The 18,220-nt window shown below is 56.8% G+C and overlaps 2 protein-coding genes across 2 annotated transcripts; one reads left to right on the top strand and one right to left on the bottom strand.

Annotated features, from left to right (window-relative positions):
* Window positions 1-104: 104 nt before the first annotated feature.
* Window positions 105-14,107, top strand: Surf4 (surfeit 4). The gene is made up of 6 exons (XM_048345730.1): window positions 105-258; window positions 7,648-7,834; window positions 8,944-9,020; window positions 9,751-9,794; window positions 10,138-10,324; window positions 12,773-14,107. Exons 1-6 carry the CDS (start codon window positions 211-213, stop codon window positions 13,037-13,039), a joined length of 810 nt encoding a protein of 269 aa, XP_048201687.1. The 5' UTR covers window positions 105-210; the 3' UTR covers window positions 13,040-14,107.
* A 539-nt stretch (window positions 14,108-14,646) lies between these two features.
* Window positions 14,647-18,210, bottom strand: Surf2 (surfeit 2). Its single transcript, XM_048345743.1, has 6 exons — window positions 18,122-18,210; window positions 17,869-18,023; window positions 17,271-17,374; window positions 15,632-15,808; window positions 15,360-15,526; window positions 14,647-15,026 (listed from the first exon to the last, which is right to left on the bottom strand). Exons 1-6 carry the CDS (start codon window positions 18,197-18,199, stop codon window positions 14,964-14,966), a joined length of 744 nt encoding a protein of 247 aa, XP_048201700.1. The 5' UTR covers window positions 18,200-18,210; the 3' UTR covers window positions 14,647-14,963.
* Between the last annotated feature and the right edge of the window lie 10 nt (window positions 18,211-18,220).

The raw sequence follows: 18,220 nt of genomic DNA, 5'->3' as shown, positions 1-18,220 counted from the left end.
CTTTGTGCGTGCGGGGGCGGCCCCGAGCGAAAGGGCGCGCGGCGGGCGGGGCGGAGCCCAGCGGGCGGCGCGGCCCCTTTAAGGCTCGGCCTACGTGGCAGCCGCTGGAGCCGCCGCGGCGCAGCGAGGCCGGCCGCCGGGCACTTCCTGTGGAGGCCGCAGCGGGCGAGCGCCGAGGAGCCGCGGAGCCGCCAGCGACCCGCCGCCGCCATGGGCCAGAACGACCTGATGGGCACGGCCGAGGACTTCGCCGACCAGGTGCGGCCCGCCGCCCGCACGCCGGGCCCCGGGCCCCGGTCCCCGGGCGCGGCCCGGGCCCGCTCTCCCGCCGCCCTCCCTCCCTCCCGGCCCGGTCCGCGGCGCGGCCTCCCTCCGCCGGGGGCGCCCGGGGGGGGGTGGCCGGTGCCCCCCGGGGCCGGGCGGGCTGGGGTCAGGGCCGGGGCCCCGGGGGCGGGGGGCTCCCGGGCGCCGTGCTGGGGGCGGGCGCCCTCTGCCCTTTGAACCGCGGGCGGCCGGTGCGGGGCGCCCTGGAGGGCGGGCGGGCGGGCGAGCGGGCGGGGCTGGGCCCGGGGCCTTCGCTGGGCTGCGCCCGGTCCCGGGAGCCCCCCGGGAGCCCCCCGGCCCCTTTCTGGCCCGGCGCGCCGGACGCGGGGTCGCCCGCCCGTCCCCTCCCTCCCTCCCACCCTCCGCGGCCCGGACTCTGCCCGGCTGCGGTGAACGGGCGTCCGGGCCGCCGGCAGGAGGGGAAGCCCGCGCGCCCCGCGTCCTTCCAGAAGCGCACAGGTGGCATGGGCACCCGGGGAGGCCCAAGGCCACCGCGGGCAGGACGGGCCGACCCGACCCCGGAGGAGCCGCAGCCCCGGCCCGGCCCGGGGTGTGCGCCCGGGGGGCGGGGATGGGGTGGGTAGAGGGGAGCCCTTCCCCTGGAGAAGCCGGCGCCCCGTTATGTCTGCAGGTTCGCAGCCTGGGCTGGCTTCAGCCCTCCTGCGGGTTCACTTAGCCTATTTGTGGCAGTGCCCGCGGTGAAAGTGACGCCGGCACCGACGTCGGGAGGCTTTGTGTGTGCGGGCGTGTGCGGGCGTGTGTAAAGGAGTGAGCCTCCTCGGGCCAGGTGGGTTGCTCTCGGACGGGTGGCCTCTTTCCACCCCTGTTCTGTCGTGTCACTTTCGGTGAGCCGGTATTTCAAAACCAACTTGGAGGAAATACTTTTTCCTAAGGTCAGGCAGGGGTTGGTTGCTTAAAGACACAACTTTACAGTTGCATCCCCCACAAAGACAGCTCCCAAGGTTCAGGTGGGCCAGGTTAGTTTTCATTGACGTGATTTTGTGTGTGCGTGCGTGCGTGCACACACATTCCTTGGGCTTGAACTCAGGGCTGGGGCACTGCCCCTGAGCATTTCCGCTCAAGGCTAGCCCTCGACCATTTGAGCCACAGCTCCACTTCCAGCTTTTTTTTTTGTTTTTTTTGTTAAATGGAGGTAAAAGTCTCACAGACTTTCTTGCCCTAGCTGGCTTCAAACAGCAATCCTCAGATCTCAGCCTCCTGAATAGCTAGGATTACACGGGTGAGCCACCAGCACCCAGCATTGGTATGATTTTCTAGTGACCCAGTTTTATTTCCTTAAGTAGCAGCTCACTAAGTAGATGGCTGGGTTAGCTGAGGGAATAGAGAGGTATGTATACGCACTTTGCTCTTCAGCCTGGAAAACCCTCAGTTTTGCAGATGAATTTCATAACCAAACCCAGATAAAATGTCTCCAATCAAGCTGCTGCCAACTATCAAATGTTAGATTTTCTACTGAGGAAAGTTCTGGAGCTCTTTACGTAATCTTTTTCTCCCTGTGTTTTGTTTTGCTTGAAGCATAAAGAATCATGGGACTTAAAAGGCCCAGGTGGGGACACAGGACTGACTACAGCCAAGTTACTGAGAAAGGTTCTACCTGCCTGGGCTCCTGGACTTGTCAGTGGCATCAGTCCAGGGGAAATCCTGGGTCTCCAGCTCCCAGGCTAATCCCTGTGCCCCTTGCTTCCAGGGTCTGGCACTCTGGCTGGTGTGGCAGGAGGCCCTGCTGCTTAGAAAACATGCCAGGTGCAGAAGGGCTCCTACCTCCAGCACAGGAGTCCAGCTGGGGTGGCACAGGATGTCTCAGGAGCGTCTGTAAGGCTGCTGGCAGAGGGCGGTGGCCACTGGGGGGGCAAGGCATGACTGACTCCTCATCTTCTGAACCAGGATCAAGACCCTCTGTGCCACCTGTGAGTGGGGAATGGGGTACAAAGCCACTTGACATGGTTTTGTCACCAAACTCTGACCCAGCTGTGGGGGGAGGGGCTGCTTTTGTCTTGAATATTCACCTGTAATTTTTAAAACTGTCTTCCAGTAAAGAAGGTTCTGAGAGTCCAGGCTTCTAAATGAGAGGCTGTAATTTGCAGAGAGAGAGAATAAAGACTTATCACTGAGATCACTGTCAGATAATGTCCTGGGTCCATTCTATCTAACCTTGTCTGCAGGAAACAAAAGCAAGAGTGAAGTGATGGGATTTGCCCAGAAAGTCTGGGCTGCTCCAGCGGAGACCTGAGTACTCTGGTAGCAGTAACAGTACTGAGTAGACCAGGCCCCCCGTGCACACCGCGCTGTTACCTCCTCACTGTGGGAGGCGGGCCCTGGCCTCATCCTCCCAGCAGAGGAAGGCCAGCCACGGCCTGCACTGCCCTCCTGTCACCCAGGTGCCAGCATCCTCCCTGCCTGGTGGAACTGTGACCTTTCCTTCTGATGTGGGAAGGCCAGTCCACAGAGAACACAGTGGTTGGCTTCTGCTGGCAGAGTCCTCCGAGCTTCATCTCTGCCCCTGGCATCAAGCTCCTTGCCCTTGGCAGCCAGGGACGGTGTCCTCTTGCCTCCCTAGAAGCCAAGCTCTGGAGAAAGTGCTGAGATGTGCTCTCCACAGGAGCTGGGTGCGCAGAGGGAAGCCATTGGAGACCAGATCAGAAGGGACCAGAAACTCAAGAAATCAGCAATTCAAGATAACATCAGTGCCCTACAGCTGCTGCTTGCTAGGCTGCAGTGTAGCCTCTCAGCCCATTTGTACCAACCAGTAACCAGGAACGTTAGCACTTAATGGGTTCTACTTAGTGGCTGTCACCAAGGTGACGAGGAAAGCTGCAGGGGGCCCTACTCCCTGCTGTGCCTTCTGGTGGTTTACCTGTCCTTAAGGGTGGCAGAGCTACCCTAGCTCTGGGAGCTAGGAGATGGCCAGGGCCTTTGTTTAACTAGGGGCACCAGGACAACAGTCCTTTTCAAGGTCCCCTGGACCCTGTGTCTAGCATTCGTTGGCTTGTTAACAGTGTCCCCAGCTGTTGTACATTTTGCTGATGGGGGTGGGGTGGGGGTTCTGAGCATTTTCCTCCTGAGCGCTGTCATCCCTGCTAAGGGGCTTCCAGCCCTGTCCCATGAAAGATTGGGGAGCTGACTCCTTTGCTTTCCGGTCTTGACTAGAGGTTCAAAAACCAGCGCCCCCTTCTGGGGAGCATTGGGAGGCAAAGGGGAGCCCAGTTAGTAGAGGCTTTTCTCGGAAGGTGATTCACGCCGTTCCTCTTTGTGAGGATTCTGTCAAACTTGTATTAGTTATTTCTTGCTTATTTGGTACTGAGGAATCAAACTGAGGGCTGCACGCATGCTCGGCAAGCATTCTACCACTAAGCCACATGCCCAACCTCTGTCAAGCTTTATCACACCCAGGTCCTTGGGAGGGAAATCAGGCTGTTGTGAGGCCGAGGGCCCTTGACCCCATCGCCCCCCACGCCACCTCTGCCACAGCGGCACGGGAAGGGCCCACGCACAGGCGGTGGGCCACGGAATCCCGCGATCCCAAAGCTGCCTTTTCCTCTAAGTTCTCATGAGCCGAGGACTGTGTTCTCAGTTACTTTTTGTCTGGCACACGGACAGGATGTTGGTGCTTGTGTGCCGTGTTGCTTCAGGTGACTATGGGGTTGTGATCCCTGTGTTCTAGTCCTGTCTGGGTCACGTCTGACTCTGTTTCTCACCCCTTCAGGTCTCTTTGTTGGTAACCCTGTGAGACCAACAGATTTCCTCATAGGTGTGCGTGTGCGCGCGGGCATTGGGGTTTGAACTCAGGGCTCTTTACACTCTTGCTTTAGGTTTCTTAAGCTAAAGGCTGAGCTCTACTGTTTGCTGGTTAATTGCGCTGCTTCAGACTGTGATCCTAGGTCTCACAGTCAGGGTTGCAGTTGTAAGCTTTCAGCTCCTGGTCTCGTTTCCTCAGCCACTTGGGTGCTTTGCTGTAAGCCACATCCTTCCTGGTTGTGAGGCTCAAGGTGGACTGACGCGCCTCCTCCTGCAGGCCGTGCAGTTGTGTGGTGAGAGCCGTGTGCACAGGCAGGCTCAGCTGCTCATGGCCAGCATGGGCCGATGTGTGGGACACTGGCAGTGGCCTGCAGCCCTGCATGATGGCTGCTCCCCTACCTCGTGCTGCTGCCCTGCCTGTGTGAGAGGATGGGCCACGAGACGCTTTCGAGAGCGGCACCTTGTAAGTCGGGGGACCAAATCGGAAGGGTGTGTGGCCAGCACGCGTATAAAATGGGCCTGATCGGCTCACAGGCACCTTGTGCCCACTTGACTTAGGGACCAGTCAGCCCCTTCTTGCTTGCTTTTGAAATCAGAGCTGCCTAAGCGGCAGACATGCTTATTTCAGTGCACAATTCTGCAGCTCTGCAAATCACTGTGTTGATCTCCCACCCATACTGGTAGGGAAAGGAGGTGTGACCTGCCCCTCTTTGCCCCCCATCCTCCCCTCCTCTTGCTCTTTAATCCTATTGACCCAGACACTCCAATTAAGAGGAGCAGACTCATCAGGAGGCTTTGAACACGTCCTCAGTCTTGAGACTGGTGGCAAATGAGCATGCTCAGTGAAAGTCCTTACGCTGAGGCGGATCCGGCGTTACTGGGTGGGGCTGGTTTGCTCACCGGGGTGGGCACACACAGCCCCTGTGTAATCATGTTGGCCACAGCAGCTTACTGCTCATTTGGAAGCAAGTCAGAACGCCTCTGGTGTCTGCTCCTGGTGTCTTGGGGTCCACCCCCTGGAGGTCCTGCTGCCACCTGCCTAGCTTCTGCTGAACACTTCTTGGTGTGGTGGCTTTTGCCCAGGTGTAGACAAGGTGTAGTCCCATGTCGTTGCCAGGGCTGCTCCATGGGGACACAGAGCGCAGGTCAGTCCTCAGAGCAGTGCTGAATCGTTTATCTTCACAGAAGGGGAAAGGAATTGTAACCTGTGCTCCTACTCCCAAAGTGCTTAGTTGGCTCTTGGTGTCTCTCATTGATTTCCTCTACCTCTTCGGTAGGGGTACCGGATGCTAATGGCTCACACCTGTAATCCTGGCTACTCAGGAGGCTGGGATCCGAGGATCCTGGTTTGAAGCCAGTCAAGGGAGAAAAGTTCACAAGAGTTCTCTCCAATTGACCATCAAAAAGCTGGAGGTAGAACTGTGGCTAAAATGGTAGAGTACCAGCCTTGAGAAAAAAGGCTAAGGGGCAGTCAGTGTCCATGCCCTGAATTTAAGCCCAGTACTAGCATGTACTCGCGCGCGCGCACACACACACACACACACACACACACACACACACACACACAGAAAGGTGAAAGGAAAGGAAAAAGAGTAAATGTGTAGATCAACAAAGACTCAGGTCTGGTCAGTCTGAAGCCAGGACTGTGGCTTCTCCTCCCTGCCCGCACGGTACCCTCCGCATACTGAAGGCTTACCTAAATACCCAGGTGCTTCTTAGCTGAGATGGCAGCTCTGCCGTCCTTGAGAGTTTTTTGCTCAAGGTGAGCACTCTACCACTGAGGCCATAACTCTGCTTCCAGCTTTTTGGTGGTTAGTTGGAGGTAAGAGTCTCACAGACTTTCCTGCCAAGGCTGGCTTCAGTCCTCAGATCTCCACCTCCTGAGTAGCTAGGATTATAGGTGTGAGCCACCAGTGCCTGCCTCTGGTTTTGGTTTTGAGGCTTTGAAACAATTTGTTTTGTTTTGTGCCAGTCCTGGGGCTTGAACTCAGGGCCTGAGCACTGTCCCTGGCTTCTTTTTGCTCAAGGCTAGCGCTCTACCTACCACTTGAGCCACAGCGCCACTTCCGGCTTTTTTCTATATATGTGGTGCTGAGGAATCGAACCCAGGGCTTCATGTATCTGAGGCAAGCACTCTACCAGTAGGCCATATTCCTAGCCGTTGAAACAATATTACAAAAAAATTTTTTTTTTAATTTTGCTGATCCTGGGGTTTGAACTCAGGGTCTGAGTGCTGTCCCTGGGCCTATTTTTGCTCAAGGCTAGCGCTCTATCACTTGAGCCACAGCTGTACTTAACAGCTTTTTTGGCAGCTTATTGAAGATAAGTCTCACAGACCTTTTTGCCTGGCTTTGAACCGTGATCCTCAGATCTCAGCCTCCTGAGTAGCTGGGATTACAGGTGCGAGCCCCCAGCACCTGGCCTGAAACTACTTTTTAAAATGCTGTAATTGGGGAACTGGTATGTGCTATCTCCATTCCTGTGATGGCCCAGTCAGCCCTAAGAAGGCCTGTGTGACTGACCTTCACTCGCCTGCTCCTGGGACAGATTCTGCCCTGTGGACTCTGCCTGACACGTCATCCCATGGGTGGGTCCCCTGTCCTTTGTTGGTTGTGGGGCTTGAACTCTAGGCCTGGGTGCTGTCTCTAAGCTCCTCAGCTCAAGGCTAGCGCTCTACCACTTGAGCCACAGCACCACTTCCAGTTTTCTGGTGGTTAATTGGAGATCAGTGTTTCACGGCCTTCCCTGCCCTGACTGGTTCTGAATCGACATCCTCAGATCTCAGCCTCCTGAGTAGCTAGGGTTATAGGTGTGAGCCACCGTGCCCAGCCCTCATCCTTTTTGAGCTTCACTTTGCCCTTAGCATAACACAAGGAGCTGGATTCTGGCAGTGAAGGAGGCATTTTGGTACCATGGTTGCGGGGGGGGGGGTCTGTCATGGCATCTGTGGGTGAAGGTCAGGGGTGTTAGCTGCTGAACATCCCCCAGTGCCCAGGACAGCTGTGGACACCAGGGTGCTGAGGCGGAGGACCCTGGTGCTTTTCCAGATGTTCATCTGGGGGGCTGGGAATGTGGCTTAGCGGTAGAGTGCTCGCCTAGCATGCTTGGAGCCCTGGGTTCGATTCCTCAGCACCATATAAACAGAAAAAGCCGGAAGTGGCGCTGTGGCTCAAGTGGCGGAGTGCTAGCCTTGAGCAAAAGGAAGCCAGGGACAGTGCTCAGGCCCCAACTTCAAGCCCCAGGACTGGCAAAACAACAACAAGAGTTGATCTGCTCTGCTTTTAACTGAACATGGAAGCTGCAGCTGTGGTCCTGACTGGGGCATTGCCCCATGGGGTCTGTGCTCTGGGACAGAGGTGTGGATTCTTGTGTATCCACACTTGCCGGGGAGCCCCTGGAGGAGGTGACCTGTGCACTGCCTGCCTGCCTGCCGTGGGGAGGGCTGTCACCATGCGCGAGGGTTCTGGCCCAGTGCTGGCTTGTCCCTCACCTGCCCCGGGAAGGGCCCGTGTGGTCCTTGGCTCTGGGCTGCAGCCACCTCACCAGCACATTCTGTGGCCCCCATAGTTCCTGCGAGTCACCAAGCAGTACCTGCCTCACGTGGCGCGCCTCTGCCTGATCAGCACCTTCCTGGAGGACAGCATCCGTATGTGGTTCCAGTGGAGTGAGCAGCGGGACTACATCGACACCACCTGGAGCTGTGGCTACCTGCTGGCCTCCTCCTTCGTGTTCCTCAACCTGCTCGGACAGCTGAGTAAGTGGCTCTGGAGCTTGTTCCCCCAGTAATGCCGTGCGAGAGCACAGGGTCGGTGGTCAGGGGGACAATGCCTGTGGACTTGAGGGTCTCCAGCGCAGGTGGGTCCACACTGGTTCTGCCAGGTGTGTGTGTGTGTGCGTGCGTGTGTGTGTGCGTGTGTGTGTGCGTGTGTGTGTGTGTGTGTGTGTGTGTGATGGGCCTTAAACGTGGGGCCCGGGCTCTGTCCCTGAGCTCTTTTGCTCAAGGCTAGCACTCTACCACTTTGAGCCACAGCACCACTTCTGGTTTTCTGGTGGCTAACTGGAGATAAGATCTCAGCCTCCTGAGTAGCTAGGATTACAGGCGTGAGCTACCAGGCTGTGTGTGGATATTTTGTACCTAGTTCTGGGCTCATTGCTTTGGGGTTGGCTAAAGAAGTCGGACACAGTCCTCGATGGAGTCCAGTGGCTAAAGAAGTCAAAGTGTCTGGAAAGGAGATGATTTAGGTCAGCACGAAGGGGGCCTGAGAGCCGCCTCCTCCTCCTGATAGACAGGCTTTGGGCAGCAGCTTTCCTGCCTTGGGATGAGAGGAGACTTGCACTTTCCAGCCTGGTCAAAGCTGTCCATGGAAGCCGGGTGCTGGTGGCTCACAACTCAGGAGACTGAGATCCGAGCATCACAATTCGAAGCCAGTCTGGGCAGGAAAGTCCGTGAGACTCTTATCTTCAGTGAATAACCAGAAAGCTGGAAGTGGAGGAGCCGTGGGCCACCTGGTAGAACACTAGTGTTTAGGAAGAAAGCTCAGGGACAGCAATCAGGCTGAGTTCAAGCTCCAGGACTGGCACAAAAGAAAAGCTGTCCATGGTCGAGCAGTGTCCTGTTCCTGGTGGGACACTGATGCGGGAGGCGGCCTGCCCTCTGCTCCAGCAAGGCACCCATGTTTTGGACAGTTCAAGTCCAGATAACATGTTTGTGTGCCTTGCTTATCATTCAGCCTCCCAGAAGTTACCTTTGGCTTGGGGAGGGGTGCTTTGTCTGCAGCTAGACCAGAGGGCCAGGTGGGGTGGCGGTATGGCTTTGCCAGAACCCGTGTGCAGTTGTCCTAACCCTTGCTGCCCTCTTTCCAGCTGGCTGCATTCTGGTGTTGAGCAGGAACTTCGTACAGTATGCCTGCTTCGGGCTTTTTGGAATCATAGCACTGCAGGTATGAGGGGCACAGGTGGCTCTCGTTGTAGAGTCCGCTTAGGCTCACGAAGCGCATGGCTGGCTGTCGTTTTCCTTCGCTCCCGCGGAGCTGAGCATCCAGCCAGCTCTTTCATCCACCCTCTGCAGGTGTGACTGCCTCCAGCTCCTTTTCCCCGTGGAGAGGTGACCAGCATTTCCTCCTTACAGGCTCTAGAGGCTGGTCCCAAGGAGGTGCCAGCTCTGGCACTGGGCTGTCTTTTCCTGAATTTTCTGCAAGCAGAAATGCCTTGTTAAAAGGAATAAAACACACTTAAAGCAGATTTTCAGTCCAGGCTGGTGGTGTCAGAATCACTTTTTTTTTTTTTTTTTTTGCCAGTCCTGGGCCTTGAACTCAGGGCCTGAGCACTGTCCCTGGCTTCTCTTTGCTCAAGGCTAGCACTCTGCCACTTGAGCCACAGCGCCACTTCTGGCTGTTTTCTATATATGTGGTGCTGGGGAATCAAATCCAGGGCACGCTTGCCACTAGACCCTATTCCCAGCCCCTCAGAATCACTTTCTCCAGGAAGTCCTAGGCATAGCTCTGATGGTTAGGTTCAAGGGCCGTGCCTCACTCTGAGACATATGGAATCAAATTGTTGCACTCCTGTCTGCCCTCCATGTCCTAACATGATTATGTATTTCATATTCTCTACGTTGCACCAACTGGCTAATGTTACTAACAGAAGTTTGTTTCTCTTTCATCCCCTCAGACGATTGCCTACAGCATTTTGTGGGACTTGAAGTTTTTGATGAGGTAGGTGCTTCCCAGGTGGGAGTTCTCCCCCTTTCACCTCTGTCTCTGGCGCCCTGGTCACCTCCCCCAGGGTGGTAGTGGGTGCAGCAGAGCCTTTGCCGCAGCTGGAGCCCTAGCACTGTTGTGAGAGAGAGTCCTCTCTCCTGACCCGACGGAGGTTCTGTGAGAATGGAGACCAGGACTGGGTTCTGAGTACCTGCACGTGGCTCCTCACTGACAGTTCAACTGGAGGCTGACACGTGGCTTGGACCTGGCTGTACGCAGGCCAGATCTGCCTTGGTCTTGGCCTGTTGGCCAGGTGCCCCAGGAGCTTTAGCTTCTAGCTGGCATTTTTGTTCCTCAGGAACCTGGCCCTGGGAGGAGGCTTGTTGCTGCTCTTAGCGGAGTCCCGTTCTGAAGGGAAGAGCATGTTCGCGGGCGTCCCCACCATGCGCGAGAGCTCCCCCAAGCAGTACATGCAGCTTGGAGGCAGAGTCCTGCTGGTCTTGATGTTCATGACGCTCCTTCACTTTGATGCCAGCTTCTTTTCTGTGAGTACTCCTGCCTGCTCAAAGGGCCCCATTCTCCCGTGCCCACCTGCCAGCTCACTTCTGCCAGGGAGCCGCCTCTCAACAGATCTAAGTCTGAATCTCCCACCTTCGCCAGAGGTCCGCTCCTGACTTCTCTCCTGCCTCTGCTGAATACGCTTTGTTTTGCATGCCAGCTCTCGGGAACACAGCCAGCTTGGAACTTTGGCCAGGCAAAGTTCCATGACGGGTGGCTGGGTGGGGTGGGTCACACCGATCATCTCCCTTGTGACAGACCCACTGCACTGACACACACGGTCCTCTTGGTAAATGAGTCTGTTCTTGCCGGGAGACTTCGAGTCTTCCCCAAACCTTTCACACTAAACACAGTGCTTGGCTGGATGTGGGGAGACATGCCTGTGAGCTCAGTACTCAGCAGGCCGAGGCAGGAGGATCGTGAATTCCAGGCTACCCTATGCTACATAGCCAGACCGTGTTTAGAAAAAAGAATTCAGCCCCCGTTAGAAAAAAAATCAGCCTCCACTTGCTTTCTTTGTTTGAATGTGAGTGTGTGTGTGTGTGTGTTCGTGTTAGTGTTCTAAAGCTTAAACTCAGCGCCTAGGCGCTGTCCTTAAGCTCTTTTGCTCAAGGCTGGCATTCTACCACTTGAGCCACAGCTCCATTTCCAGCTATTTGGAGAAAAGAGTCCCACAGACTTTCCTGTCTCATCTGGGCCTCCTGGGTGGCTGGCTGGCTGATAGGATCTTTTATCCTCCACCATGTGCCCAAGCAGAGACTATTTCAAATTCCATTGTTTCTTTTCATCATAAATTGAATCTGTGTGTGTGTGTGTTCGTGCGCGTGCGTGCGTGCCAGTAGTATATAACCTTTCAGGATCTTGCGCTCTTCTCTTGGCTTTTTTGACCATGGCTAGCACTTTTATTACTTGAGGCATGCCTCCAGTTTGGGGTTTTGTTGGTTAATTGGAAGTGAGAGTCTTAACAAGCTGAGTACCAGTGGCTCACGCCTGTAATCCTAGCTACTCAGGAGGCTGAGATCTGAGGATTGTGGTTCAAAGCCAGACTGGACAGAAGTCAAAAGCCAGGCAAAAGTGCAACATCCCAAGTTCAAGTCCTAGTACTGGTGTGTGCACAGGCACGCACGCATGCATGCATGCTTACACATACAAAGACTTGTTTTTTCCGCCCTTGCTGGTTTCAAGCGTTGACCCCTCAGACCCCAGCCGCCTGAGGAGCCAGGATTACAGGTGTGAACCACTGGTGTCTAGTTTACACATCCAGGCTTAAGTCCTCTCTACTCCCCCATTTCACTGGAAGCAATCCAGAAGTAGCCAGTCTTGAGCACTTTACTTCTAAATTTCTTCTGCCAAGTGAAGATGTACATTCTGCTAAGTGGTAGGCCTGGCCATCGTGCAGCCAAGTTCTTTGTATCTTTTGCTGTCCTTCTCGTGGTGCTTTGTCCACATTTTCACAGGGCCTCACTACTCCTGCTTTTATCAGCCTTCCAGTCACTAAGGAAGTTAGAAGTTCCAGACTGTCTTCTTAGCTCCTGAGCCCTTGCCACGATTGCCCTGAATGCCCTGTTCCTACAGTGTAGCTTCTTACCTACTGACCACCCAAGCTTAAAAATGACATTTCCAGGTATTTGAGTAACAGCCTACTTCTTGGTACATATTTTATTCTCAGCCGGTTTTCTTTTTTTTGGCCAGTCCTGGGCTTGGACTCAGGGCCTGAGCACTGTCCCTGGCTTCTTCCCGCTCAAGGCTAGCACTCTGCCACCTGAGCCACAGCGCCCCTTCTGGCCGTTTTCCATATATGTGGTGCTGGGGAATTGAACTGAGAGCTTCATGTGTAGGAGGCAAGCACTCTTGCCACTAGGCCATATTCCCAGCCCCGTCAGCCTGTTTTCTTACTGCTTAGCTGAATATCACAGACAGGGAAACTTACAAAATATAATTAGTAGAGCATAATGTTTGGTTTGATCATGGATCTGGAATCCAGGAAGTTGAAGGCCCATAGGTAGGTCCTAACTGATGAGGGTCATCTTGCTGGTGAGAACTCTGCAGGGTCCCGAGGTAATGCAGAGTGACACAAGTGAGAGCCAAGCAAGCCTGAGAGTCTACTTTGAAAACAAAGCTGCTCCAGTGACTGAACTTGTTCTTCAAGGGCTGTGTCCCCCGCAAAGTCCTCCCCCCAGTGCCACTGGGAGAGGTGCACCAAAATCACGTCATCCCATCTTTAATAGACACAAGATTGGTTGCAAGTTTAGTAAGTAGTATTTAGAAACCGCCACCACTCCTGGTTCATAGTATTATAGAAGCATCGCTTTACTTCCCCCCAGCTTGTCATTCCCACTCTTTGTGCCCTACTCATTGGGCCATGTGCACAAAAAGAACGGCCCAGCTCTCCTCCTGACCTTTCATCTGAGTGACTTTATTTCCTACCTCTGCAGATCATCCAGAACATTGTGGGCACGACTCTAATGATCTTAGTGGCCATTGGTTTCAAAACCAAGCTGGCAGCTTTGACTCTTGTCGTCTGGCTGTTTGCTATCAACGTGTATTTCAACGCCTTCTGGACCATTCCAGTCTACAAGCCCATGCATGACTTCCTGAAATACGACTTCTTCCAGACCATGTCTGTGATCGGAGGCCTGCTCCTGGTGGTGGCCCTGGGCCCAGGGGGTGTCTCCATGGATGAAAAGAAGAAAGAGTGGTAACAGACAGCTCCCTCCTCTCCCTGGTCAGGGCCCGCAGCGTGTGGAGGACTGGTTCAGGGGAGTGTCACCAGCTGCCAGCATTTATGTGTCCTTTTCCCTTCCCCTCCCTTGGTAAAGGCACCCATGTTTTGAGAACTTTATTTGCAGACATTTGAAAATTGATGAAGTCTGCTCTGGAACCACAGTTTGGAAGCTGACCAACCAGGCTGGCTGGCCTGCTGGCACCCCTAAGCCAGGGCTTACGGGTGAGCAGCTTGGTGGGCTGTGGTCTCTCCATTTGGCTTTGCGTTCTTTGGGGGGAGGTTGAGGGCCTTCAAGCTGTATGGACTGTGAGCAGACACATCTGTGTAACACTCAAAAGTCTTTTTTTTTTTTTTTTTTTGTAAGTTTACACCCTTAGCTTAAACCTACTAAATGGTAGGTTTGTATGGTCCAGCCAAACATCAAACATACTGTTAAACCCCTTGGTTTAGAATCTCACCAGTGGTTCCAACATTGTTTTGGTCTCTACATTAGACATTTTAGAATCACTGATGACATTTAGAAAACCCCCAAATGTAGAGAATGGTGCAGTATTGAAGGGGCAACCGAGGCTGCTGGTGACAGCAAAGTCGTTGACTTTGGCTGACCACGTGCCCTGGGTCGGTGGGTGGAGACCACCCTGAGAGACTCAGCGGCTCAAGGCAGGGACTATCTGGAGCCCAGCCTGGGGGGAGCTGGTGAGCGAGCTGCACAGGGGATGCTTGGCCCTCCACAGAACCAGGCTGGGAGGAGCGGCAGCTGGGGCATGGCAGTGACAGGAGCCCTAGCACGGGAGCCCCAGGGCTCAACCCAGTCACCTCAACCTCAGAGCAATGCCTGGAGCCTGCAGGCTGTGCTCCACCCCAGTCGGCACTGCTCCTCCAGGCCAGGCTGTGTGCTGGGCCACCCCGATACCACTTCCCCAAGGCCGTCGCTTGCTCTTTGTCATCCTGTATGCCGAATGCAGCCCAGGTTACTTTTTACAATCTGTGATGCCTTACCGATTTGATCTTGATCCTGTATTTAAAGTTTTCTAACATTGCCTTACACTGTGTTTCTCTTTTTGGGGGTGAGTGGGAGTCTCCTGCTCCTGTGCATGGCAGTGAAATGCCACGACGGCGGTCCCAATCTCTCTGATCTCCCCCAGACTTGTGGGGACAAACCCATACAACCTGCGAGGTGGGGGGGTATGGTGGCGGCCATCTCTGGACTTCCCCTTAGTCCACTGGCATAGCACCCTAGATCCACCTGCCCCAGTGGTGCTGGCCTTTCCAGCACCCTACCCACATCCCATTCAGCCTCAGAGGTAGTAGATTCTGGCCACATGGCCTCCCTCATCCTGCAGAAATGCCCGTGTGGGATGCCTCCAGCTCCTGTCAGCCACAGCAAGACTGCCTCAGCAGACACCTCTCTGTGGGTGCACTGCCACCGCCCTGCTGCGTGACCCGTGATTGGCGGAGTGGGGATGAGCCTGGGAGCAAGTGTTTGGCCCACACCTGCCAGGCCTGTCTAGGGGCCCACTGCTCCATCGGGCAGTTTTCAGTGGGCTGCCAGGTGGGGAGAAAAAAAACAAGTCTACCCATTGGTTTAGAAAAGTAAACTGCCTTTTGCTTTATGTGGGGATAGGTATAAACCTCATTTTATGCTGTATTTTATATCTTAGTTGTGTTTGAAATGTTTTGATTTTTGGAAACATCAAAATAAATAATGGCATTTGTGGTATGCAGTGTGGTCCTGGGAGCGCCCAGCCTGGGCGGGCCTGGCCGGGCCTCGGAAGGGAGCTCTGCAGCCCAGAGCAGCTCCACCCCCGGGCAGCCTTGGCGGCGGCCAGGCCACTGCCTGCGTTGTCGGGAGACAGTGACAGAAGACACCGGGACACGTGGGTCGGTCTCCGCAGACTGCATTACTCCACCTGCTTGAAGGAACTGAAGCTCCTTGGCTTCTTGGTCAACGAGCCAAGCTGCTTCTGTGGCAGAGCAGAGAAAGCTAGGTTACTCGGTTACCAGGCCTTCCTGGGCCCCACGAGGAAGAGGTTCTGCATGCCGAGGACATGCCGCCAGGCCCAACAGGGCTCCGTAGTTCCACTCAAAACACCTTGACCTTTAAGCCCTAGCCCCGTTTCCCACCCTGCAACAGACGAAAGGTGGTGTTCAGGAGTTAAGCCCCTCCCGCGGGTATGCCCAAGGCCCCCAGCTCAGAACCGCTCCTGGAGACTGTGGCTTCCACGTTCTGTGTTGTCAGTTGAAACACTAAGGGGAAGCTCTGCCTGGCATATACTGGTGGCCAGGTAGGGGCTCACCTTTCTCCGCTTACACAGCTGCCTGCAGTCCACTTCCACCTTCTTCCTGTCTTCAGCGTCCTCCTCTCCCGGGGGCCTTGGCTTCTCCTCTTCTTCGTCTGTCAGAAAATCATCGGAGCCATCCTCATTCTCGGGGCCTTCCAGGTCCTTTTTGGCAAACAGCTCAGCTGGAAGGAACAGACGGCGTTTCAGGCTCGCTGGGGGTATGCCACTTGAGGGCGGGGCCAGGTGCCTGGAGGGGGAAGTGCCCAGGGAGCACCGGGCCTGCTTACGTGGATACAGGTCTGTCATGCTGTCGTCACTCAGGGTCCCCCCTTCATCACTGGAGGCTGGCTCCCAGAATGCACTCGGGCCACACCTGTCCCCATCTGTATGATCTTCCCTCTTCCTCCTCTTGTGCAGCAGGCAGGCGGGGACAAACTCCACTCCTTGTTCCTGGCACTCCTCATCTGGGGGACAAGCCGGCTCACACTGGCACTCGGTGCCCTCCGGGCCTCTGGACATGGAGCTGACCCAGGGACGCTGCCCTGTCGGGGCCCCGGGTCTCTACCCCACCAGACGTCAACCAGCGCTGTAGCAAGTGGGCAGCTGGGCTCAGCACTGGGCTCAGGTCCTGCCCAGGGCCCAGAGGGTGGTGCAGGCCCACCAGGCCTGGGCACAAGAAGCTGACTGCAAGGGCACTGTGCATGCCCATGGTGAGGCCCCATGGCAAGACAGCAGCCCATCACGGCTGACGGGAGTCTCCCCCTCAGCACTGTGGGGACAGGCCTGAGGGGGCCCTGGAGGCTGTCTGCCTGACCCTTCTGGGCTTGGAGCTAGGAGGGCAGGCAGAAAGGCTTCACAGAAGGCCCTTACCCCACGGGGTGGCCTCTGCTGCGCCCTCACACAGAGGGTCCGCTGGAAGCAGCACCTCAGCCTAGCTCGCTCCTCTCCCGGCATGGGGTACCTGCCCTACTGTCCTCTGGGTCCCACCAGAGTCTGGCCAGGCTCCCCATCACGCCTTGGTCGGGGTGCCACAGGCCTGCGGTGTCGACTCCCAGTCACTTTCCTGCTCCTGTCTCCTGTGGCTTTATAGTGCTCAAGACTGCCTAGTCCTCTGCAAACTCTAGCCAGGGCAGGGCAGGCCCCCCCCCACCCCCCCCAGTTCCAGCAAGGCTCTGCAGTGCCTGAGCACTGACTGACCTTCCTAAGCGGCCCTGAATTAAAAACCCGACTAAAGCAGCCCTCCGGGGGCTGGGAATGTGGCCTAGTGGCAAGAGCACTTGCCTCGTATACTTGAAGCCCTGGGTTTAATTCCCAAGCACCACATATATAGAAAATGGCCAGAAATGGTGCTGTGGCTCAAGTGGCAGAGTGCTAGCCTTGAGCAAAAGGAAGCCAGGGACAGTGCTCAGGCCCTGAGTTCAAGCCCCAGGACTGGCCACACACACACACAAAAAAGCAGCTCTCCATGCTCCCCTGAACACCAAGCACTGCCTGTGCTCAGTCTTGAACTGATGCACAGGCGGTGCCTCCCAGCACACCTCCCTTCACAGGAGCAGCAGCGAGTCCAGGCCATGTGTTCCTGCCAGACCCAGTCCTGACCTCGGCCGCCAAGGTCCCCGTGCGTGCTGGCGAGCCTGTCAGTCCCCCCAGCTTCAGAGGACCACGGCTGGTCCCCGGGGAGTAACTCTGGGAGACATTCTCCCCTCAGCAGTTCCTGTCCCGCCCACCACTTACAAGCTCCTCCCCAGCCTGCTTCTTGCTTTGAACCCACCTATGTTAGAAAGTCCGTGAGGCACCAAGCCACCTCCCCTTTCCTTACAGTGCCCGGACTGTCAGGTGTAACCAAGGGCAACCGAGGTGCCCCTCTGCCCTGACAGTGCTCTGCCTCGGGGGAGGTGGCTGCGCCTCGGGCTCCCAGCAACTTACACCGTCGCCGCGCGCGCTGGTACCGGCGGCCGCGGGTGTGCCTCAGCACGTGTTCTGGGGCCTTGTTGATGTGCCGCAGGGTGAGTTTGCAGAACAGCTGGTGCCTAGGAGGCGAAAAAGTTGGTTCGCAGGGGCAGCTGGAGCCAAAGATGCAGATCCGAAGGCTCCACGAGGCTGTCGGGTTGGGGGCGGGGTGGGAGGAAGGTCTGCCACGTGACCTGAACTTGGCAGGTTGGAGGGGTGGGGTGCTAGGGCTTGAACTCGGGGCCTAGGCGCTGTCCCTGAGCTTCCTCACTCAAGGCGACCTCTCCACCTCTCGAGCCACTGCCCCGCCCACCCCCGGGCTTTCTGGGAGTGAACTGGAGATAGGGTCTCGCTGGCTTCCCTACCCGATCCTCGGATCGCGGCCTCCTGAGTAGCTGGGGTCGGAGGCGTGACCGCCGACGCCCCGCTAGAAGCCTCCCCAGGCAACTTCACCCGGCAGCTGCGGCCACCGGGGGCCCAGGGGCCTCGCCCCGCGCCCGCCCGCCCCGCCCCGCCCCGCGGACGCCGGTGGGACTCGCGGGGACCCCTCCGCCCGCGCGCCCCGGCCACCCACGGGTTCTTGGTGCTGGGCACGATGTGCGGCTCGAAGGCGGCGTAGTCGAAGGCCGGGCCGGCGCGCGCCAGGCGCTGGTACTTCCTGCCGCGGGTGTAGGCCTGCAGCTCGGCCAGGCGGCAGGGCAGCTCGTGGCCGGTCAGGGCGCACCGCACCTGCGGGCGGGCGGGCGGCGGGCGGCGGGGTCAGAGGCGGCCCCCTCCCCTCCCCGCCCCGCCGCCCGCGCCCTCCCTCCCCGCGCCCCGGGGCGGACCCTGCCGCCGCCCGTCAGCAGGCGCAGGTTCGGGTGCTGCTGGAGGAAAGCCCTCACGTCTTCGGGTGGCTCTTCCATGGCGCGAGCGCGGCGCCCCGG

Source organism: Perognathus longimembris, chromosome 1, assembly GCF_023159225.1.
Source record: "Perognathus longimembris pacificus isolate PPM17 chromosome 1, ASM2315922v1, whole genome shotgun sequence".
Classification (NCBI taxonomy): Eukaryota; Metazoa; Chordata; class Mammalia; order Rodentia; family Heteromyidae; genus Perognathus; species Perognathus longimembris.
The sequence above is the reverse complement of the archived record's forward strand: the minus strand, read 5'-3'. Positions and strand labels throughout refer to the sequence as shown.

Excerpts from the sequence above, each read along its gene's own strand:
- Surf4 (XM_048345730.1), top strand. The coding sequence starts at position 211 with ATGGGCCAGAACGACCTGATGGGCACGGCCGAGGACTTCGCCGACCAG. Across the intron at positions 7,835-8,943 it reads CAACCTGCTCGGACAGCTGA|CTGGCTGCATTCTGGTGTTG; the intron begins GTAAGTGGCTCT and ends CCCTCTTTCCAG. Across the intron at positions 10,325-12,772 it reads TTGATGCCAGCTTCTTTTCT|ATCATCCAGAACATTGTGGG; the intron begins GTGAGTACTCCT and ends CTACCTCTGCAG.
- Surf2 (XM_048345743.1), bottom strand. The coding sequence starts at position 18,199 with ATGGAAGAGCCACCCGAAGACGTGAGGGCTTTCCTCCAGCAGCACCCG. Across the intron at positions 18,024-18,121 it reads TGCTGACGGGCGGCGGCAGG|GTGCGGTGCGCCCTGACCGG; the intron begins GTCCGCCCCGGG and ends GCCCGCCCGCAG. Across the intron at positions 17,375-17,868 it reads GTGCCCAGCACCAAGAACCC|GCACCAGCTGTTCTGCAAAC; the intron begins GTGGGTGGCCGG and ends TTCGCCTCCTAG.